This window comes from Cheilinus undulatus, linkage group 8 (genome assembly GCF_018320785.1).
Source record: "Cheilinus undulatus linkage group 8, ASM1832078v1, whole genome shotgun sequence".
Classification (NCBI taxonomy): Eukaryota; Metazoa; Chordata; class Actinopteri; order Labriformes; family Labridae; genus Cheilinus; species Cheilinus undulatus.
Window position 1 is genome coordinate 25,833,980 of NC_054872.1, and position 24,392 is coordinate 25,858,371.

General features: G+C 39.3%; 1 protein-coding gene across 3 annotated transcripts in view; it reads left to right on the forward strand.

Moving 5' to 3' along the window:
* fhod3b (formin homology 2 domain containing 3b) overlaps positions 1–24,392 on the forward strand; it is a 125,916-nt gene that overhangs the window by 69,389 nt on the left and 32,135 nt on the right. For all 3 annotated transcript variants that reach the window (XM_041793419.1, XM_041793420.1, XM_041793421.1), the window contains exons 4-5: positions 10,176–10,243; positions 13,153–13,258. In XM_041793419.1, the coding sequence (XP_041649353.1) occupies positions 10,176–10,243; positions 13,153–13,258 (174 nt within the window). The remainder of the gene's footprint in view (positions 1–10,175; positions 10,244–13,152; positions 13,259–24,392) is intronic.

The window sequence follows — 24,392 nt, forward strand, 5'->3', positions numbered from 1 at the left end:
AAAACTGGTTTTGATGACTTGAGACGATTGGCATGCAGAGATTATTGAACTGTGACCTTTGCAGTGTTGCTGTTATGTGCTGGCACTGAGAATTAGAAGGTGTTAAAAGCAGCACAAGACCAGTTTGCTTCTAAAAGTTGTCCTCTCAGCACAAACATTCATGTAGTCCCGTCAGTCTGAGTGAATCAGGCCCCATGGTGGGTTTTTACTTCACTTTTTATCCTCCTGGTAGTCGAGCACATTCCTGGTGATTACAGAAATTCCGCTACTACTTTTATGATTGTCATAATTACGAGTGCATTACATCCCTGTAGCTACTCCAGCTGAGAAAACGTGCCCGTGTATGGCAATTTGAGAAGAAGAAACAGCTGTTCCCCATGGTACATTAAAATGAGACATAAAAAAACACTTTCACTTTGATGAGTCATTTCACTGTCAGGTTTTTGTCAGTAAAAGCCTCAGGGGAGACGAAAGTTAGCAAGGGGGGAAAAACAGGCTGCTTGATGTCCTCAGCTGCACCCATGCATTGTTTTGATTTTAAGGGTGTCTTGTGTGGTGTAAAGAGTCATTTTCTACATAGTTAGACAGCTCTTGAGTAGTTTTTTTAATAATCTCAGAGTTGAGCTGTGGAAACTACTGGGCTGCTGTAAACTGTTCATGTTTTTAACTGAAAAAAGATGTTAACCAGTCATATCTTTAACAGCTTAAAGCTCAAAGATCCAGGACAATGTGTTGAGCTATTGATTTAACTTTCAGGTGGTTTCAGGTTTTCAGAAAAAAACATTTCCCATATTTAAAAAGTGCCTTTGTTCTTTTCTTTTGGGTACATATTTGTGCCAAATGGTATGGAACTAATCTCTTCTGAGCTATTCCTCATAAGAATTGTGCCTCTCAAAAGTGAAGCAATGTGTGTACTGCAGTTGGGACATCAATATCCCAGATTTTGATACAATCATGATAAAAAAAAGAAATATTGATATCTGATATTGATATCTGATACCTACCCAACAATAATAGATGTCCTAAGCATTTAATATATAGCACGGTTAATTTCTTCTTTTTACTTACCAAGTAGTTTTGGCCTTTTTTGCTTTTATTTAGATAGGGCAACTGAAGAGAGACAGGAAATGAGACAGCCCTGAGACCAGGAATCCCACAGCCAGTGCATTGTGGACAATAGCCTGTATATATGGGCGTCTGCTCTACCAACCGAGCCAAACTGGCGCCCCAAGGTTTCTGCATTTGTGCAATTTAGACATTGCTTGCTCTGTCTCTTGCTTGTGACTGTATTTATATTAACCTTCTGAGACCTAAGCTGTTGTTTGGAATGCAATTTTATTTTTCTTTCCTTATTTTGGATAAGTTAGACCGGATACAATTAAAAGCTTTGCCTTGTCTTTGGACAGGAAGTATTTTTCACCAAAAAATGATGTCTGCATCTGATGATGGACCACAAGAACTTGGAAAGGCCATGATTGAACTAAATTTCCCCCTAAATTATCAGCAGGTCTTGGAAAATTTCATCTTGCAATATTTGAGGTTTCCAAGACATTAAAAAAATCCCTAAAATTTCCAGGCCATTACCAAATATTCTGTGAAAATTCTGAAATGAAAGTTGCAGCAACAAGTCTCTTTATGGAGTCATAAGAGAGGCAGGATTGAATTAAAAACCCAGTTTCAGTTTAAGTCCTCTAACCAGCTGCTGAATGTGAAGAGTAAAAGACGAGAATCATTAATCAAAATGCAAAGATATCTGTTGCTGGAGACAGTCTCAGTCTGTGAGCTTTGAGAAATGACAATTGAGGGAAGGTTCTGCTGCTTAGCAATTGATAGCAGCATGACTATTGTTTTGTCTGTTTTTCAAACAAGTTTTAAGTCATTAAAGTTTTTCTGGACAGTGTTAAAAGCCAATTGTAGTTGAGTGAGAGCTTGTTCGAAGATAGTGCTGAGCTGAACGATACAGTGTCATCTGCAGAAAATGAAAGCGCGCATTAGACACATTTTGGTTGATGTTGTTAATATGAAGAATAAAAAAAGAGTGGCCCCAGGACTGACCTTTGGGTCACTCCTTTGCTAACATTCAGGCAGTCAGAAGTGTTACTTTTCTGAATGCACACACTGGGTTCTGTCTGTGGGGTAGTTGTCAAACAAAGAAACAGATTGTGGGGACAGACCTGCTCTAATTTGCTTTAGCAGTGTTTGGTCCATTGTATCAAACACCTTTAAAATATTGATAAAAAAAAAAAGTGATCATAAGTCATCAGTAAAATCATGTTATCATTAGAAACCTTATAAGCTGCTGATGTTGGGCTGTGCCTTTTCTCCAAATATTAAAGTGAATCTTTTAAAAAGCACAAAGATTTTAAAACAATTGTTAAACAAAGAATTCCTGAGAATTCTTGAAATTTTTGTAGCAAATTCCCCAACATTTCAAAGCAAATTCCAACGAAGTTTCTGATTACATTCCTGAAAACAATAAAAAATAAATTCCCCAAATATGTCATGGAAAATTATGTAAATTTCCCCCAAACAAATTTCCTAAAATTTCCATGAAAATTCAGGAGAATGTCAAAGGAAATTCCAACCTCAAATTTCCTATCAATTTCCCTAAAATAAACAAATAAATTCCCCAAATCTTCATGGAAGTACCTACAAATTTCAAATCAAATTCCCCTATAAAACCTTAAAATCAAACTCTCCAGAATTTACAAAAATATCCCCCCAAATTTTCTTGAACATACCTAAAAAATTTAAAGCAAATTCCCAAACATTTGTCTTAAAAAGTCAAAAGTGCAGAATGAACTGCCCTTTTGTGGGAAAGCCAAAATGCGGTGTCCTCTTATGTTAATGTAGGGTGTTTGGAGGTTAAAGCTTTGCTGCTTTGATAATATCAATCTTGAAAATATCAGACTGTAAAATAAATGGAATCAAAAAGTATCAAAGAACCAGAGCCTTTGACAGCCATTGATTGCAGACAAGGATGATGATGGAACTGGTTGATTGATTTGGTGTTTGGAAGAAAGTGGGGATTATAAAAATAAGAGCTGCTGCCAATAACGATGCTGAAAACAACTAATTGGTCAAGGCTGGTACCAGTTCTTTTATCATTACTTCTTTTGTTGTAACATCTCGACCTTGTTAGCATTTTCTCTCATTTTTTACCATGAAAACAGTTTAGAGTTCATCCAGCAGCTCCACACCTTCTGCTCGATCTCTTCTCTGAGTCATCATTAGGTGTGCTAAATGCCAGCATTAAATTGATCTGACACAACAGATTTGTTTATGTCAACATTATTTACCAAAGGCCGAGGTCTGTTTAAAAGGATAATTTGACTGAAGCTGATGTTGAACCGATGCATCTTTCACAGATCTGTTGTGGTCCACACCACTGAACCAGGCAAATAATCCTAAAACTTTGGGCTAAGGCCACTGGATCTTCAAGAAAGAGTATCTGTGATGGACACACACAGGCTCAGGGTACAGAAAGCTCTTGGGATTCATTTAAACCCAGTGGCAGTCCAGGTGCTGATGCATCACTGCAGTAATGCTATGCAGTGATCTGGACAGAATCATTGCTGGTTGTTCAGCAGTGCTGTGTGTAATTTATCTGTTGACTGATTAACCGTCAGTCTGTGAGGAAGTGCAGTTAAGACTTTGAGTTGAAAAAGAGCACACACTGATTCAAAGGCTGGGTTTAAGTAGGATCACAAATCAAGTTTGCTTTGTCGGTTTGAAGGTGTGATGAGTGACCCAGAGTATCTCCTTCTTTTTTTTTTTGCTCCAGTGATCAGAGAGATTGTCTGTTAAGAGATTCCTAATCTTAACTCTGAGTCATCTTCCTGAGGTTCAGAGCGGTGGATGTGCCCCATCGTTGACCTGCAGGAAAGGGTGCAACAGTGTAGAAACTTTTGCCTTTTTTAATTAATGAGGATCATCTCTGTATCTGTGCATGTAGTTTATGCAGGTTGTATGATGCTGAAACAGAAGTTTAGAGAAAAACATATACAGATTTCAATGTAATTTTTATTATTTTGCCTCAGAACAAAACCATAGACAAATGACAGTTCTGCAAAAATACAGGAAAATTTATAGTTGAGTTTATTAAGAATTTTTCATAAAGTTTGGTTTGTTTTGAGCAGAGATTTAAAAGATGAAGCTGACCTGGTAACCCTGCTGTGATCATCCTGGGAGTTCCAGGGCTGTGGGGCCTGAAACAAACAGAAAAAAAAGACAGAGTCACAGTGACTTCCTGTTATTTATAAAGACACAAATCACCAGCCTTTGTTTAATACCTCTTGACTTGAAGAGATTAATCTTTTGTGGATGTTGTTGCCAGAAACTGGCCAGAGCTCTTCCGTAAAAGACCATCTAGTCATCACACCTCTGAGCGATGCACAGCACAGAATGTGCAAACATTTGAAGCTCAGCTCCTCTCACACCAGTCAAACAACACAAATATTCTAAAGTAGACATAAAAACACCACCTGACGATGAAAAATCAGCAGGACATGGATAGCATAGACTTCAATTTTATGGTCCAAAAATGGAGGTTGAACTTACTTCTGTCCCAGACACAGATTGTTTACATAACAGCTCTAATAGGGATGTGTGAGGTTACATGAGGCTATAGTAAACCACCCAGCTCCTCTTATTAAAAAGCAAAAAAATACAAAAATGAATTGAATTTAAATGTATTCCAAACAAATTTATTTGAACTACTACTAAAAAATAAATATCAGCATAATCCAAAAAAACAACAAGATAAGATAAGATATTCCTTTATTACTTCCGCAGGGAGAAATTCCAAACAACAACTGAGTATATGTTATAAATCCCTGTCTATACTGTCTTTAATGAACCTCCCGCCACTAGAGACCACTGTAGCTTCAGTTAATGGCCACAGACTTCTTCTCTGACCCTTGACCGGATATAAACAATGAAAACCTCAGCACAGGCTAACATGTTAGCGTGTGGCAGGAAGACCACGGTGCGACAGTTTTCCAAAGTAGTAAATGGAAATAAAGTGGTATGTGGGCTGTCGACGGTTAAGCTCATAGATATATATAGAAGACCAGCAGCCCGCTAAGCGACGTGCCTATGTGGCGGCCATCTTGGCGGGGACAATGTTCTCATTAAAGGCAATGCATGTACATTAAAAATAAATCATAACTTGCTCACTTCTCAACCAGTTTTCATGCAGTTTACTTTATTGTCAATGTCAAAACTAGGGATGCACGATCCAATTTTTTTTTCAGTTCCAATCTGATTCAGATAAATATGTGCCGATACTGATTCTGACATATATATATATATATATATTAACAATTATTATTGTTGTTGGTATCATTTTAGGGTTACACGAGGCTGTAGTAAACCACTGAGCTCCTCTTATTACAAAGCAAAAAAAAAAATACAAAAATGAATTGAATTTTAATGTATTTCAAACAAATTTATTTGAACTACTACTAAATATTGATTTACTAGTCGATTAAACTAATTACCTATCATTTTTTATTAACACGGGCTTGAAATCCCTGTCTTTAATGCTCTTTAATGAACCTCCCACCAGTAGAGACTGCTGTAGCTTCAGTTAGTGGCCGCAGCCTTCCTCTCTGACCCACAGGATGTAAACAATCAGAAGGTCGTTGGTGGCTAACGGCTAAGCAGTTAGCGTAGGAAGACCGCGATATGACAGTTTTCCAAAGGAGTAAATGGAAATAAAGTGGTATGTGGGCTGCCGAGGGTTAAGCTCACGTTTGACTACTCACCCGAAGTGAAAAGAGGCAAAATATCAAAGCATGATACTAATCTGCAAAGAGAAACGAAGGCGCTAGCAGCGCTAGCGCTAGCCACGCTGTATTATCAGGCTAACGTCACACCCACTCTCTTCGTGTTCTCTCATCTTTAGACTAGTTTTGACTATTCTAATTATAGATTAACGTTTAATCGCCCAGGTAATTATACCGCTAAGAACATCCTAATACTAGCTCAGTTACACACAGACTGCCTCGTGTTAGACTGCGGTGCGTTCATGGTCTACCGCAAACTGAAGGATGGATTTGGATCGGTCACTTGGATCAGTCAGATATCCGATCTATTAATTACGTCCATATCAAATCCCGATACTGATATTGGATCGGATCAGTCCCATCCCTGATTGCAAGATATTAGATTTTTGCCATTTACTGGTATGTATATTTACTGGTATGCTGATATTTAAAAACTCATTCTAACCCATACCAGTACATACACACCTATGAAGTGGGTCATGGAGCAGTTTTTAGTGGGTTGCGAATGTGTCTAGAAAAAAATAGTGGCAAAAGTTTAAGTAGAGCATAAAACCATTCTGTTGTTTTTATTCTGTTTTATTGTGATAATGGGTACATTTAAATGTTTTATCAATATTTCATCTCATTTATCCTTTTTTTGCAATGAAAGAGTGGCTTTTACCATGTTAATGAAGTAATTCTCAAGAACTCTGGAAAACTGGCTAAATTTTCATGTTATCATGGGGAAAGGGGGGTTGTAAAACATGTCAGTTTTGTCCTGTCTGTTGTTCCTGTCTGTTGTTCTGTTCCATTTAAGATCTTGATTGCTATAGTTTTATTTACTAAACGTGCACTGTTGAACATTTTTGGAAATTTGGGTTGCGATTTGTCAGCAAAGATGTTGATTGGTCCTGAGGCTAGACCAGTTGAGAACCACTGATCTAAGTCAAGCTTCAAAGTCAATGAAAATGAGGCAGTAAAATCTGCACTCAGATGTTGTGCCACACCCCCTCATGAGAGATTCTCATGTAATCTTCTCAGATTACAAAAAAAAAAAGGTTTCTGATCAGAGCACAGCTGCCTGGCTCTGTGCCAGAGCAGAGAGACAGAAGTTGAGTTAAATGTACTGTTTTCTGGTACAATTCTCTCTCTATGATACTCAAATGACCTGTAGGCCACTGTAACTTATTGATTTTGGTCATTTACCTTACAATGAACAAAAACACAGCATGTTACTGGCTGTTAACCTTCAATAAAGGCAGTTACATCAGCTAAACACAGACTATTGAGATGAACTGATCAGTGATATTATATCATTGTAGACTCGGGGGGGTCCTGTTCAAATTAAACCAAACCAAGCCAGGAAAGAGGTGAACAACCTTCTAATGGTTTAATCCAAAATTCAGTCACACATAGATCTCAGTTTCATATGTTTACAGCAACCATATTCCAACATACACTATATTGCCAAAAGTATTCACTCACCCATCCAAATAGTTGGTATCAGGTGTTCCAATCACTTCCATGGCCACAGGTGTATAAAATCAAGCACCTAGGCATGCAGACTGTTATTACAAACATTTGTGAAAGATTGGTTTGTTCTCAGGAGCTCAGTGAATTCCAGCGTGGCACTGTGATAGGATGCCACCTGTGCAACAAGTACAGTCATGAAATTTCCTCGCTCCTAAATATTTCACTGTCAACTGTCAGTGGTATTATAACAAAGTGGAAGCAACTGGGAACGACAGCAACTCAGCCACGAAGTGGTAGGCCACGTAAAATGATGGAGCGAGGTCAGCAGATGCTGAGGCGCATAGTGCACAGAGGTCGCCAACTTTCTACAGAGTCAATCACTACAGACCTCAAAACTTCATGTTGCCTTCAGATTAGCTTAACAACAGTACGTAGAGAGCTTCATGGAATGGGTTTCCATGGCCGAGCAGCTGCATCCAAGCCATACATCATCAAATGCAGTGCAAAGTGTTTGATGCAGTGGTGTAAAGCACACCACTACTAGACTCTGTAGCAGTGGAGACTTGTTCTCTGGAGTGACGAATCGCACTTCTCCATCTGGAAATCTGAGTGAAGAGTCTGGGTTTGGCGGTTGCTAGGAGAACGGTACTTGTCTGACTGCATTGTGCCAAGTGTAAAGTTTGGTGGAGGGGGGATTATGGTGTGGGGTTGTTTTTCAGGAGTTGGGCTTGGCCCCTTAGTTCCAGTGAAAGGAACTCTGAATGCCTCAGCATGCCAAGAGATTTCGGACAATTCCATGTTCCCAACTTTGTGGGAACAGTTTGGGGATGGCCCCTTTCTGTTCCAACATGACTGTGTGCCAGTGCACAAAGCAAGGTCCATAAAGACATGGATGAGAGGGTGTGGTGTGGATGAACTTGACTGGCCTGCACAGAGTTCTGACCTCAACCTGATAGAACACCTTTGTGATGAACTAGAGTGGAGGCTGAGAGCCAGGCCCTCTCGCCCAACATCAGTGTGTGACCTCACAAATGCGCTTCTGGATGAATGGTCAAAAATTCCCATAAACACTCTCCTAAACCTTGTGGAAAGCCTTCCCAGAAGAGTTGAAGCTGTTATAGCTGCAAAGGGTGGACCCACATCATGTTAAACCCTATGGATTAAGAATGGGATATCACTAAAGTTCATAAGCAAGTCAAGGCAGGTGAGCGAATACTTTTGGCAATTTAGTGTATCTTGTTTGTGAAGACACAAAGTTTGGATTTGATATTACAGGGACTTAAATGAACTTAAGCCCAATAGACAAATGTAAACATGCCAGAGTTAGCACAATTGCTAATTGACATCTGTAGTCTGTTGGCAGGCAACACAAAGAGACAGAAAAGTCTGCAAACATGCAATAACACAATCAATGTAAACTATGCTATGATCAACTTATCACAAAGTTGAAACCTAGCTTGACTCATACTGTAGATTATCAGGCCTGATTTAAAGGTCATTTGTGAGTTTTTAGATATTTATGAAGTTGCTTAATAGTGTGCTTGTTGAAAGGTTTCTTGGACATTGTTTGGTTCTTTTCAACAAAGCCTGGATTCATGATGTTGCATGATGGTTGTGCTCTACGATCTTCTGTGGACTGACTTTGAAGTTTTATTTGAGTTGTTAAAAAGTTGTGTGTCACTCGAATGGCACCCAAAGACAGTCAGGCGGTCTGGTGCAGTGCAAGTAGCCTGTATGCGCCCACAGAACTAGCAACACACTCATCCTTTGTGTTTGTGAAACTTCAGCACTTAGGAGTTTGTATTTCTCACCCTACAGTTTAGAGCGTATGTTGTGTCTCTAAATGACATGTTTGTTATTCAATGAATAAGTAAAACTCACCCATGCACCACCGGTGATTAGTCATCCTGAAAGTGCATCAGCTGCAGGAAGGCAGGACACAGCCACCTTGCAAAGAGCTTAATGCTTGGTGTGTGTGGGAAAGAGAGAGAGAGAGAGAGAGAGAGAGAGATGGAGAACCAAACACCCTATCTTTGCAAATACATGTTTGTGTCCATTACAAATTAAGCCACATCATCATGCCGTTGATGGAGGTATGTGTCGTTGTCAGAGAGTTGCAGCATTGCTACACAATAAAAAGCAAATAGAAAATAAAAGAAAATGCTGAGGGGGGGAGCAGGAAGCAGAAGTACCAAACTGTACTGCACTGGACTAAATTGGACTGTGCTGAGGAGTAAGCTGCTGCATCTGCAGCAGCTTTTGCTGAGTCAGAGAGAGTTCACTCAGCAGTGATGAGTGGGCTACGAGGATTGTGCTCAATGCTGCCACACCCTGGCAGGCTGCACACAGGGTGAAGGATCACTGTTAACAGTTGTAGGAATTGTTCACCTCAGTCACAAGCGTGTGTCATCTGTCATATCTCTTTAAGTTCTCCACGGTGATTCAGCATCAGATTTATGGCTGTATATTGTTTCTAAGAATTGTGGTGACTATTGGCTCAGGTTTCTGCCCTGACTCTGTATTAGACTATTATTAAGCTACAGATATGGCTTTGTCAGCAGGAAACAACCACTGTTCACTAACTCTCTGCAGATGTGCTCTGAATTTCTCCCATTTCTGCCATGCACTCACTTCTCCTTTTGCAGGATATTTATCACATTTAGTTACTTGGGATAAATCATGCCTATTAGATTTGCATGATGTAGTAATCAGGAAGGGATTTGGAAGGAAATGTTCTTAGGTAACTATTGAAACATCATGCATGATGCAAGTTTTAAGCTGAAACACTTGTAGATAGTCTCTTTCTTTTTCAGGAAATATGTTTACCAATATACATGAGTGTATTTATTCATTTGAAATATAGAAGAATAATAGAGAGAGTCCATATGAGTGACTGTCAGCTAATTTGTTTCTTTGTTCTCCCTCTCTGCACAGAAAAACTGTACAACTCTACTGGCCGTGAGCTACGCAGAGCCCTCTTTTCCCTCAAGCAGATTTTTCAGGTAATTATGATTCTCTTAAAAATATCTTTTTTGTGACTCAAGCTCAACCGATCCAAAGAATCTCACTGCCTTTTTTTCCTTCAAAATCTCACAACCATTTACCAAAAGTTTTTGTCAGTGTGTTAGTTCTTCTGACATGCTCAGAGGTACTGATAAATGTATCATTGCATGTAGCCATATTAGCATACAAGGGCTTTACATAGCATGCAGTCATACATCAGCGCCCACAAGCACACTGACACTTGGACACAGCATTGTTTTCATGAGTCAAAGTTTTGCTGCTGAGAGTCTGCCTTCGTGGCAGCTGTGAAGCTTTTAGGTCTGGTCACAATTCACACACTGGGCTGGGCTGAGCTGGCCTGGCGGGCAATCAGACATAGAGGAGGAGGGTTAACCGACAGTGTGATGGAAAAGAGCAACAGACGTTGATGCAGGCCCAGAATAGATCAGAGTTCATTTCACTTTTTACATGAGTCCTTTTAAGAACTAGAGAATACTTATTATTCTTATATTTAAAAAGTGTGCACCTGTCCTGACATCTGTTTTTCCCTACTCTTAAGAAGTAAAGTGTAAATGTTTGAGGCTTAGATGCCTTAGTTATTTGATGGTTATTGACAGGTGTGAGAGGTGCAGGTGGTTTTGTCAGCTTGGAGTAATAAGTGCAAAGTAGAGGGAGCAAAGTGATGGGAAATTAACCTGGACGTGCTGTGGGCTTTGCACAATGTTGCAGTAGCTAAAGTACAATTAAAGGTGAAAATGTATTTTTTTCTTCTTTAAAGATTATTTTTTTGGCTTGTATGTCTTTATTAGAGTAAAAGGTCAGTGGAAAGTCAAAAACTGGGGAATGAGAGATGAGAAAGACATGAGGACAAAGCCATGGGTTAGATTTGAACCTGGGCCATCTGCTTTAAGGTTAACAGTCTCGGCACACAGGCGTGTGGACCATCAGGCTATCAGTGCCTTCTTTAATATGAATTCTACTGGGGAATTTTACCAAGGATGTTCTCAGGCATCTATTTCCCCATTCAGTGTAATGCCCATTTGAACTGTGTTTGACTACTCTAAAGAGGAGAAACCATAGAAAACTGTCAAATTCCTCACATGGTCGTTGTGCCAACAGGTATGATGTGAGCCTGATATACTCTGTAGAGCATGGCTAATATCAGCAGCTAGCTCCGCCAGCCTTTGTTCCTTTTTGCAGATTATGTAATATCGTGCTTTGACAAGTGGCCCATTTTCACTTTGCTTGTGTAGTTATACGTGAGTACAACCCTCGACAGCCTACGTACTAGGGGCGTCAACGTCTAAGGTTTTTCATAGTCGAATCTGATTCGTCAGATTTTGCCTTTAGTCGACTAATAGTCGAAATAACCGGCAGTCCTCAAGAATTCCAGCCATTTGGAACAACTACCTGACATTTGCTTTAACATTATTTTGCTGCATTAACAGCAGCAAAACGCATAAATCTCTCTCTTATTTTTTTGTGTAAGTGGTTTAAAGTTTCAAAATGAGAGCTACGCGCTTTTCCTTACACACACAGTCAGTTACACAATATACGCCCACGTTAAACTCATCAACAACAACAGTTAGCTTCACGTTAGCATTGTTAGCCTGTTAGCACATTGGCTGCTATCATAACTTTGCAGCGTACAACAGCTAAATACCATCCTCAACCGACTACAGCTGCACAACAAATTTGCTCTCTTAACTAGACATTATGAGGTTCATAGTCGAATCAGACTCCTCAGAATCGAATAGTCGAATTGCTGACTATTCCAGGTCACCCCTACTATGTACCACTTCATTATCATTTTCTACTTCTAAAAGATGTACTCACCACACTGTTCCTACCACACTCTGACTGCTAAGCTTCTCATATTTAAGTCAAGCAAAGTGACGGGAGAAGGCTCAGACAGGAAAGTAAAAGCCATTACTTGAAGTTACATGCAAAGCCCAAGTCCACACTACATTCTTTATTAATGTAATTCTCAGCATTTTGAATTTCAGACCACCTGAAATAATATGACATCTAGCGCTTATATTTCAAAAGTGGACAAATGAAGCATGGCACTTTGCATTTACAAGCCGTTGACAGCTTTGAGTCGAAGTTTTGCGCCAGTGTAGGCACAGGTCCAAGCATGCACAGATAAGGATATTGTTAATTCACAACTGTTGCCAAACTGTACAGTAAAAAAGCTAACAACCTCTGTTGTGAGAAAAGGAAAGAAAATCAAGAAAACACTCCTGTTACCTTATCATCTATCTCTGTCCTTGTGCCTCACCCATTCAAGGTGCTGCTCTGTGCTGCATTGCTCGCAGGCTGTCAGGATATGATACAATAGAAATCGATGTAATCAAGCTGAGTTTCTCAACACTCACTTGCGTTGAGGTCCAGTTAGGACATGGTATTATGTGTAATTCTAGTGCTTGTTTTTAAATGTAGTTAAATTCCAGATTTTTCTTGTTTGGTCATCTGTTTATACCAATGACGTAGAGCACTGAAAACAAGAAGAACTTCATTTCCTTTGCAACCTCTTTTTCCAAGGAAATAAGAAACAAGTGAAATTGCTGAGAAATAAAGAAATATGAAATGTAAAGTGGCAACTAAAAGCATGTATACTGGGAGAGGCTCAAGAGAAGACGAAAAGGTAAAACAAAAATTAATAAAGTTTTTTTTAGAAAAGGTGGCATCACAGCACTCACAGTCGGTAACCTCTACTTAAGGGTCCAGATCATTAATCTCTATAAGCTCTTATTCTTAGTCATTGATTTGCCACCAACTTTCCTAAGGAAGATTAATCAAACTGTGTCTAGCAGATAGCCAGACTAAATCCAATAGCTGTTAAAACAGTATATTATCTTCCTCTCTATGATGTATAATGGTTTGAACATTTCTGTGTTTCTTCCAGGATGACAAGGACTTGGTACACGAGTTCGTGGTGGCAGAAGGACTCACATGTTTGATAAAAGTGGGGGCTGAAGCTGACCAGAACTACCAGAATTACATCCTCAGGGGTACGTCAGCTATAGAGCAAAATAAACCTACAGCACACTGTTCACTTTCTCACACCTCAATTTACAGCCTAATCGAGGAAATTATTAATCAATCATGTAACACTTTCTTTTCCATAAACCTTTCCAAAACCACATGTGTTTACATACAGCATGTAAATTGATGATTCTGCCTGATGACCTTCACACACGTAAAGCATGTAAACAAACTGCTGCAGATATTAGGGGAAATTAGGCCAAGTTGAGCAGCTGGTTGATTTATCTGTCCCACATCGATATGGGGTGAAAAATCACACTGTTTGTGTTAGGATCAGGGAGGGTCCTGGGCAGCGTGTTCTGGGATACTGGGGTTCATAACACTCGCTTCAAGGTCACTAGCATTTAACAGCCTGCTGTGAGGGGGTGGGTCACACATGCTTAAAAGGCCAATAAAAGTTCTGGCAGGATATTGCAGATCATAAAACTAATTCACCCCCTCTCCTTTTTTTCTATTCTCTTATTTTATTTTTCCCTGTCTTTTCTTTAAATTTGCAGCACTTCTGTTAATTAACTTGAGCCAGCCTGTCATGACTTTGTTATTCTATTGCTTATTTATCTACAGTACATAATGTCATTGATGACAGAAGCTTGGACCTACTTTTTGTCTTTAAAAGTCTGCATTTCTATAGTCCACAGCCTTTTAGGTATTTCTTTATTAGGCTTTGCTAACAGGAGTCACAACATGTTTGACCCTCGTAATTGTGGTGCACATTTCCATGAGAAGTTAACCCTCTCATGTTTATTCATTTAGCAACTGTTAACTACTTACCCTCTCATCTTTTTGTTGACCTTTTCTATTGAAAGAGCAAAGGCCGGATGTCTGTGATAAAGCACTGATTTTAGCTCCCCCCTGGGTGAGTTATAAACATGAACATGACCCCGTCTGGAGCACCTCTGTACACCAGTCTTTAATGTTTGATGCTTCATCTGAACTTTGCCTCGTCTCTGACTCAGGCTGATAAATTACGGAGGTAAATGGCCAAAAAAAGCAAGCAAAAAAAAGCTCATTGTGGGAACAATGAGACCAATGTTGTATCTTACTTTAACCTCCCAGAGATTTCTGATAAAACATCTGTGTCACAACATTTCCGTGGGGCTTTCTTTACTCTTTTAAGTGTTAATTTATAGCCTCTTGCATGCTCTCTCTTCCCCTCATGAATCTCCACATCACAATGAGAAACTAAACCAAACTACCATTCTCCCAAAAGTCCTTTTAACCTGTTTCAACTCTTGACCTAATTTTCTCCGGACCAGCTGAGGAAATGTGGAGTGTAGCGGGTCACCCTCCCTTGTGTGCACATGTGTTGGAGAAGGCTAGTCGAGCATGTGCTGGAGTGCAGATGCACATGTCAGAAATGTACACAGATCCGGCTGCTTCACTGTTGACGACTTACAAGAGGAGATATGTCATAAGGATTCCCAGGAGGTGAATAAATCGACACCTAAAAGGTTCACACGTGCAGAAAGATCAAGGAAGATAGAGTAAAATCCTGCAGCGGTAATTGCTTCGATATCACACATTGATTACTTCTAATGTGAGCTTTTTTGCTGTTTTGTCTTTCAAGTTGAGGCCAGAAGAAGAAAAAAAAAGAGAAAAAGTAGGAATGTGGCCTTGAACCCATCTGTCTGGTGTGCATTAAAAGCCTCCCGACAAAACAATCTTGCTCTCTTTCAGGAATAAAAATCAATCTTAGATGAAAAAGGCACACATGCACACCAGTCTCCTCGCATTTTCAAAAACAGGTTTCCAGCCGGAGCCCACTGGAACATAGCCGTCATTGTAAAAGCTCACCCACCAATCTACACCATCTCACTTTTTTTCTCTCTTTTTTTTCAACCCTCTTCTCAAAGCCCTGGAGGTGTCTGTGGCCAGTTAGCGCTCCCTCAGTGATGTGTGGATTTTCTGGGTCTGCCTGGCTGGGGTCAGGTCCCCACTATGGGCCCCTCACACCTGGCTCGGAGGGCTTCCAGGCCTGGGCTTAGCTCTTTGGAGGTGTGCACTGTTGGCCCAGGGGAAAGTTAGTATGCCTTTATCACCCCATCAGTGAGAAAGGCTATGAGGTCACTCTTTTAGAGGTGCCTGTGCCATCTGGTACTCTGGTAGGCCTCACACTCAGCCCTGCTGAGGTGCTGTAAACACACGGGAGCCAAAGGGGTAATAATGGGATCATTAGGGGCTTCATTCTTCACTTTAAAGTAAGCATGTACATTATGTAAATTACACAACATAGATGAAAATAGAGGTTATGTTTATCTCAGTACATTTTTAATTTTAGAGCTGTTTCATCCTAAACCATCCTTTGATTAATCATAAAACTGAACAATGGTTCTATCCTGTAAGTTTCTGAAGTTGAGAGTAGTTCTAAAAATGCACAGACCTCACAGGGTTGTAAAATTTTATTTCTCTTTAAAAACATATTTATGACCCATAAACATGCATTTCAAACTCCCTTCCTACAACTCATAAAAAACAGATTCAGCCTCTCTTTGAAGTTAGTGTATGCAAACAAAAGTAAGACATTCAGTTAGCATGGCTCTATGGATGGTTAGAGGTTTGTCTGTCAATAACTTAAGTCCAGACTCAGGTGTTGTCATGAAATGAAGCGAAGACATTCACTCCCCTCAAAAGAATGAAACCCACTGTTGTTATACAACACCTGAACTTTTCTCATGTTTTACAAGCAGGTCGATTCTTTCCTTTTTCATTTAATTTTCCAAACATCTTGAATGATTGAGGCAAATCAAATTGTTACGCATAGGGCTGTCATGAAGTTGAAAATATTTTTTAAATTGAAATATCATAAATTTCTGTGAAAACTTAAATCTTCTTACCTTTATCTTGCAACATCAGGTCAAAATGTATGGTTAACTACATTATGTTTTATGACTGTGAGTTTAGCGCTCATTAACCCATGTTAGCATGCTAGTACGCTTAACTAAACCATCCTGCTAAATATTAACATGCTAGCAGTGTAACCTTACATAGGTGAAGGCATTTTAGCATGCAGACATAAGCATCATTTTTGCAAAAGACATGAACAAAACAGCATTTCAAATTATGATAGAATTTTGCTTGTTCTTTGTGAGAATGTACCAGATATATAATCACCACTGATGCAGATTGATAGTTTATATTGATGACAGTGTCATTTTGAGGCTTGGTTTCACTTATTTGTGTCGCTTTGAATTGAACCACATACAGCCCAAGTTAACTTAACTGGAATCTCAAACATGTATGAGAACTAGGTCTGTCAGCATTAATTCATTAATCACAATGCGATTGCGATCCATAATTGTGCTTTTTAAATTTGCATTGGATGTATGCTTTAATTTTACTTTCAGCATATTTTGATTTAACTGCAATATCTCCCTGCAGCCACACTGATGTAAAATGAGAACCCAACTACAAAGTCTCATTATCACAGACAGCTCAGTGGATAAATCGACAGTCATCTGCACCTTGTATGAGCAAACATTTCACTTTTTACTGTTCACTTTTTTCCTTTTCAATCCGTCACAAGTTCCTTTTCCCATGGATGTTTAGATTACACAATTATGACCAGACTGCAGTGCCACAGCTCATCGTCAAATGTCAACATCAATCAACGACGCAGCTGAGATGCCCCACGACCACGACCTAAAAAGACTAGCATGTCAAAATTTTTCTGGTAACATCTTCTAGTTTGAGACCCTGACTTGATGTTGACTACTCATATCCTGACACCTACCAATAGGAAAGCATTTACTCCTGTCATCATTTAACTAGTGACATCATCTAAGTTCCCACTTTTCCTCCCCTGGGGGGTTTATGTGTGCATACAGTGAAGCTGTACGTATTGGCAAGGTTAACTGGGCTTATCTGCTTTTATTCTATAACATTCACACCTCAAGTTCTATTTAAGGAGAGCCGGTACATCCTCCTCATGATACATCAGGAAGAGCCCATAGCTAATTCTTGTCTGTTTTTTACATACAGCGCTTAAGTTTTAGCAGAAGTCTGATTCACTCTCTTTGACCCGCACCCGCAGTGGTGATGACGTCAGCATACGAAAGGGTTGGGATCAAACTTGTAGTGTGGCCAGGCTGATGGACAAGACGGGACAAGATTTTTGTTGCCTAGTCTGACATGGTGCCGTCATAAACGACTAAAGAAGTAGCACAGTCTGAGCTTTTAAGTTCTTGTCATAACCTTTAAACTGCCCAAAGTTCTTTTTTTTCTTTCAAGATAAAAGCAGGTCTGTTCCCAAACAAGAAGTCAGTTACCCTTAGTTTAAGAAAGTTCACAAATCCAAAGTGATATTCCAACAGTTTGAATTTGAAATACTGGAATTTTAAAATATAACAAGATGGGGAGATAAATTGTGATCAACAGTAGAAATTAAGAGATGTCTGTCTACTCCCTAATTACTTTGCTCCATGCTATACTACAAGACTTTATTCATTTATGTAAGATTTTAAAGTCATCCCAAGGGTTCTCATAGTAGTACATCACTGTTTGAAGCACAATGGTTTCACTGTCTCTAAATGAGAGCAGCTTTTTCAAAAGGCCAAAGAAGTTATTACACCAAGCTCAAACTATTTTCCCTGTTTTCAGAAAAGATCCAAACACAGCTTACTATCATGAGCAAAACACTGGAAGAAGCTGAGAGAACAAATGACAAGATTTTCCCCAGGTTATCCTTCCTCTCGTAGTATTTACAGGACTAACAGAAGTAACAACTGTGTTTAATTGGTAACTGTAAAATGGGAGCGACAGGGGCAGGCAGATTAAAAACAGACCAATTATGTTCAACTTGAAGCAATTACTCTCTGCTTTGAAATGCTCACTGTTGACATTCCTCAACATCAGCTTTGTTTTTAGCAACACTTTCTCTGTTTGCACTTTTTAAAGGCCATGCCATTTCTACCTCCACATGCTGTTGTTTATAAAACACTTGCCATCTCTAAGCCTGCATGGAATAAAATTGAAAGTGAAGCTTTTGTTTTTGATGAACAAGAATTTAGAGAAATAGTCCTTTTACACCTTTTTTGATATTCTGGGATAACACATTCTTTAACTTCACATAAATTACTTTTGTACCCAAAGGGCAATACCTCATCACATGCTGCGTTTTATAGTATACACACAGGCCTACATGCTGTCATATTTGTAAATTTATAGCGAGCACAGAAATGGGAGTTGTGCTGTAAATGGTCCACAAATATTACTGTATCAAATAAGTCATGCCCATATTTCATCTCACGCTTTTATCTCTTGCCTGTCTTGTCTGTTAGATTGAAGTCTTTTGATTTTTAAAAGGAACTCTGCACTTAAGTTTTTTTCTGAAGTGATCTCATGTAACCACTTCTTCTATTACATGGGTGCATGTAAGACTGGCATTTTATCTCTTGTAGTTTAATATAAGGATCAGTGTTTTCATGTAATTCTCAGACCCAGGCACTTTAAGTATTTAACCGAATGTAACTGAATTCTCCTCTTGCTGCTCTGGCTGTTTCACCGAGCATTAAGTGAAAACCCAGACATAGTTGGGTTAACAGTGTTGTTGGAAGCCCTTGTTGGAAACAGTGCGTATTGTGTTGTCTGGCTGTGTTATAGGTCGTCAGCTCTGGAGCAAGGGGGGAAACCTTTACTACGGCCCATCATCTGTGTAAACATTTCCATTCTGTCTGGGCTGGGTCAAAAGGCTTCGTGCTAATGTAGCAATGCATATGCTGCATACTGCAGGAGTGAAAATGTCCTTGTTTGTGTAATCAAGGAGGAATGATACATAGGGGAAGTTGAGCAAATGTTCTGCTTAATCCTCCAGGATAAAGGAAATTTGAGAGGCAAAACACAGGAACTGCTGACACACACATCTGTGGACAAGTGCTGTGTTTGGAGATCTCCAGGAATGCCCCTGTCATACCAACAGAAACCTGAACTTCAGGTTTGTAATGAGATCCCATGGGAACATGGGCATGTTTTTCACCCAATCTCCTGCACATCTGAGAGTCAGTCAAAGCTCCTTCTGCTGCATGTGCAAAGATTTTCATCAGAAAACGCATGCACATTTAAAGCACATTTTTTGTGCATCCAAATGTTGATCTATTCACACTTCTGTTGAAACGTGTAGGTTAAATTAGGAACTCACTTGACAGGCACCAGTTTGTTTATTTTTGTTTTGTTTACTTCATTACAGAAGTGCTAGTTAACTCCTAAACCATAAACCAACAGGCCACCAAAAAATGCTAGAAATTACATTCACTGCTGGTGGGGTTTTGTCCTCGTTAAAGCCAGTTATATTTTGGAAAGCCAATAATATTTTCATGTGCAATTTGAGGTCTGAGACACTTTTCCAGGATGACAGAAATGACTTCATTGGGTCGGAGGAAATTTAGGAAATGAGCTCTACACATGGTTTCAGCTCAACTCTCTTAACTCTGCTGGCAAAATGTTGTCCCTCCCTGCAGCCGGGCCTCTGTCTATTAAATTAAATCTCCAGCTTTTAAAGTGACTGACATGCTTGTTGCTGCTCTCAAACTTAAACTGCTGAATGCTCTATGAACTGTTTCCTACTGCACCACCTGTCATTTGAACATTCTTTACCTGCAGGTTAACAATTTAAAGTTTAAAGTAAAAACAACCATCCATTCAACCTTTGAGTGATTAAAAAAACAATATGTGTTGTCATGTTTTTGGTTAAGCACAGAGACTTGTTCACACCGGATACGTCCCACCCTGTCTCCCCCCCCTTGTCAGACCCTGCAGACCCCCTCAGACCCTTTCTGATTCCCCTCACGAGAGCCGACCGCTTGCATCTGAACCCAATTCAACCCCACCTGGCTGACCTATATTCTGCCTCCATTTTTTCTCCTCTCGTCATCTGCTGAAGTTTTCAGGCTTTTCAAACCCACTGGCACTGAAATTACAACCTCGCTCTGCAGCCTGTTCAACTGTAGCAGAATTCAGTATACAAGCCAATTATATTATAAGATTGTTTGATTTGGTTCATTTCTCAAGCTCTGATTTTGTCATCTCTGACCTTGCTGTCTAAGATACATAAACTATGATTTGGAAGAAAAATAAATCTTTTGCAGTTGTGCAGCACATGAACAGATAGAGTGAAATCCTGAGTATTGGAGTGGGTTTTACAGCTGATTCCTGTGAACTGACTGTTCTGTGGGACTGAATTCAGCATATGGCTGGCCAGAACCAGAGCGAATCGCACCACTACTCTCACAAGAGCAGTAAGAATTTGCCACAGCTCATCTTTCAGTTCTATTACAAGTGGGTGGATATAATGCAGTAGCCTTTCTCCGAAGTCTTCCCTGCTCGGATGGATGGGAAAAGCTCATGTGACAGGCTTTCCTCTGCACTAGAATGACTATTTTCTAATATTAGCACTTCTAATCTATCATCTTTACACTGTTTCAAACATAGAAGAACCACCGTGCAAAGAATTTTTTTTTTCTTATTTCCTTTCATTTTCCTGGTCTCCTTAACTCTGTGTGCCCTGCTCAGCACTGCAGTAGTTCATCCTGTCTGCAGCACCTCATTCAGAGCTTCATTAGCCAAAGACAGAAGGCCTCCTGCCTCACTTTATGCTATTGTTCCATTAGGTTTGTTTGTTTGTCTTCAGGGAATTTATTTGGGCTTAAGCCCATAATAAACTGTGTCAAACACTGGCAGACATGAATCTCAGGACTGAAAATGGGAGCATCCCCCTGTTGTTTTACTGTATGGGGGCTCAATGCAGCTGACTCTGTGAATTGGTCTGGCAGAGGCAGTTTGTCTGGCTCTAATGGTCTGGGTGATTAGCTGAATTACAAATGGAAAGTTACCTAGGAACAAGTCTTATCCAGTTCAAGAGCTGTTTAATGGGCCTGATCAAGAAACTTTTCTCTTAAAGTCTGCAGTAATGATACATTTACTACTGAAGTGATCTCTCCTGCTCCTAATGTTAGACAGATTTTCAATGACACACAGCTCTGCAGAATTATAAAAACAGTGTACTTTAAAGCTGCGCTATTAGTATATTGTAACACACATTGACTTTGCAGCCATTTGTTTGATTTGATGGAACTTAACCATTTTATTTTGATATCACGGTTCTTGTCAACCCAAGGAAAATGTATTCTGGACTTCAAGCCCTGCACTAAATGGCTACTAACCTGATGTAATGTCTAGTCTAACAAGAGTAGGTCCTGTAAAGATTGTATATTGGACGCTATGTTTGTGACTCCAGTTTGTCTTTTCAAGAACTCTTATTATTTTTCAAACATTTCTGCATCACAGACTTCTATCCACTTGTTTGGTAAGATCAGTACTGGATTTTGTCAATATTCTATATGCCAATATTTAAGAATTTATTTTAGCTGATACCAATATCAATGCAGACACTGATATTTATACATGTAGAACTTTAGACATAAAAACACTCTTAAAAGCTTAAAGATGAAGAAAGAATAAAACCTCAGTCCTCAGAATTCACTTGAAGTTTAAGGAGCAAGGATGAACACAGAAAAGGCTTCAGTTATTTATTTGTACATACAGCCAACATATATCCAGGGTTTAACAAATTTATTAGACCACCCTAACCCTAACCAAAGTAAGGTTTATGCCTCAGCTGCCCTAAATTAACAGCACTGGTATTTACCAAAATAAATTTTATTGTTTCTGCAATGGTTAATACACCAATATGTAGAAGCTCTTTAACCCAAATGATATTTTAGTGCTGAAATAAAATTATTATTGCTATCCATGAATTCTCAAATGACTGATTTACCAAAAACCTGAAAAAATAGTAAAGCACATTATTACTTTTTGATTAATATGTCAAATTATAGTTATTTACTTGCATTCCTGAACAGGAAAATGAGTTTTAGTGGTTGAATGTTGTGCTTGATTAATTTCTGACTTCTCAGAGAAGCCCAGTGAGCCGGCTCAAATTTGAGTGAATTCAGTTTGAAATCCCTCATTCCTGTTCAAAATGGTAAAACGTGGAGAGCTCACTGAAAATGAAAGTCCACATTGAAGCACTTAATGATGCTGGATGGTCTCTGAGACAAATATGACAGGTGGTCTTATAAATTTGTTAAGCACTGTATTTATAGCCAATATATGTAAATATTGGCATATAGTTTCAGTCACTGATGATTAAAAGAGATGCATGATGTAATCAGCATGATATGGGTATTGGCAGATGTAGCATCCCCTACTGTAGCAATGGATCACTCTCAAACTGATTATTTAAGATCCTTTAAGCAGTGCACATAGTTGAAAACACACTGGGATTTGAAAAAATGTATTTTACAGTTATCTGCATAAAAACAACAATGGAACACATAGTAATCCAATCTATACACAAAAACGTGATATGATATATTTGAAAGGCTGTAATTCTAATTAATTTGCTCATAAGTTGTCAAATAAATCAAATACAAAGGCAAACTTACAGGCCTCAGGAATGCTAGCAGCTGAACTAAACATCTCATGAAGAACACTCTGAAATCATGCACAAGGACATTTATCACAAAACACCAAACATTCAAAAGATTAATAAACTCATACCTTGTGCACCTTCAAGCTGATTGCTCCCATGGCACTGAGTTTCCCTTCAATCATTTCACTCTCTGACTACCTGCTGGTCTCTTAATATCTTAAGTAGAAACCCACCTTCCAAATAAAAGCCCTCACAAAATATAGAAACAAATGGAAAACACCAACCAAAACAGTCAATCATTAAAGGTGTACAATTATGTAAACATTTTGCTCTCTTCAGTGGTCCTTTACAGCAGGTATTAGCTTAAAAAGTAAAAAATTTCTCACAGTATTTACTGCCAACATATTAGTAGTAGATAGATATCAGCCTATATGAACTGTAAATAGGCAGAACCATCACACCTTCGTCAGCTGGAGTGGTTTTCTTTGATCATCATCCTTCCTCAAACTTTAAATTGTGCATTTGTTATTATGCTGGCAGTAGTTTTAACATCAAAGATTATAACATCTCATTTAGATGCCTCAGGATGGGCAAAAATCTTCATATACACACATAACTATTCCAACTTTGTGAAGCGCTGAGTGGTCATAGTATTAATGCAGTTTCTATCAAGTGTTGCACTAAAAGTACGTCCTAGGCTTATCCAGTTATATAAACAGTACAAGTTTGATGCGTGTATCTTTGATGACTCATCAGAACTGAATACCAGTAAAGTGGGTATGAGAAACTTTTAGTGCTGTGCCCATGTATTCCAAGAATCCTGTATGGACATTCACTCAGTCCTGAAATTCATGTAATTTACTTTAATTATAGTGACAAGCCAGTAAAAGAATCTTCATAGAAAGATTTTTCCAGACTTGGCAATAAAACACATCCAGCTCATGTGGGCACAGGGAAGCACACTTCTGAGTACAGCTCCTGGCTAATGCAGACCATAATAAGATAAGAGGCCCTAAGTTTCACTGTAAGGGTTGGAGATTTGGCCGAGATCCCAAAGTCCTGGTAAAATAAATGTTGCACGCTGACAGACAGTTTGGCTGACCCAGTTTTGATAAATTCCAAAATGTGTAATAAAACCAAAGGGCCAGAGTAGTGAGGGGCAGAGCACTTTTGTAGTGGGAAAGCTGTTGAGTTGATTTCTTGCATCATGATAGATAAGAATGTGTACTTTATGTCCGCTGCCTCATGTTAGTGCTGCCACCCAGACCTTAGAGTGCTTCTCACCTCGGCAGTGGTCAGGGAGCAGCCCTTCCTGCACATTCCTGGGGCTGTGGAAGATAATTGCTGCGGTTTATGAGAGGGAGAGGCCTTGAGGAAACACTTCCACCAGACCTTCAGGCTTTACTTCTCAGAGTTCTGTTTCAGACACAAGAACAAGGTCTATCTTTTCCTTTCTGCAGCTTGATAACATTCAAATCTTCCATCTACACTAAAGCCAAACATGTTACTTCAGTGTGGAAGGAAATGGAGAGTGTGAGAGCTGTACAGACGCCAGCCTGCTCATTGAACACTTCCAAGTTTCTTTTCTAGTTTCCTCCTCATCCATCCTTCCCCCATAATGGCTTACATTTAAATTCTAATCACCAAGCTTTGAAGGAAGCTCATTGTATGCCAGT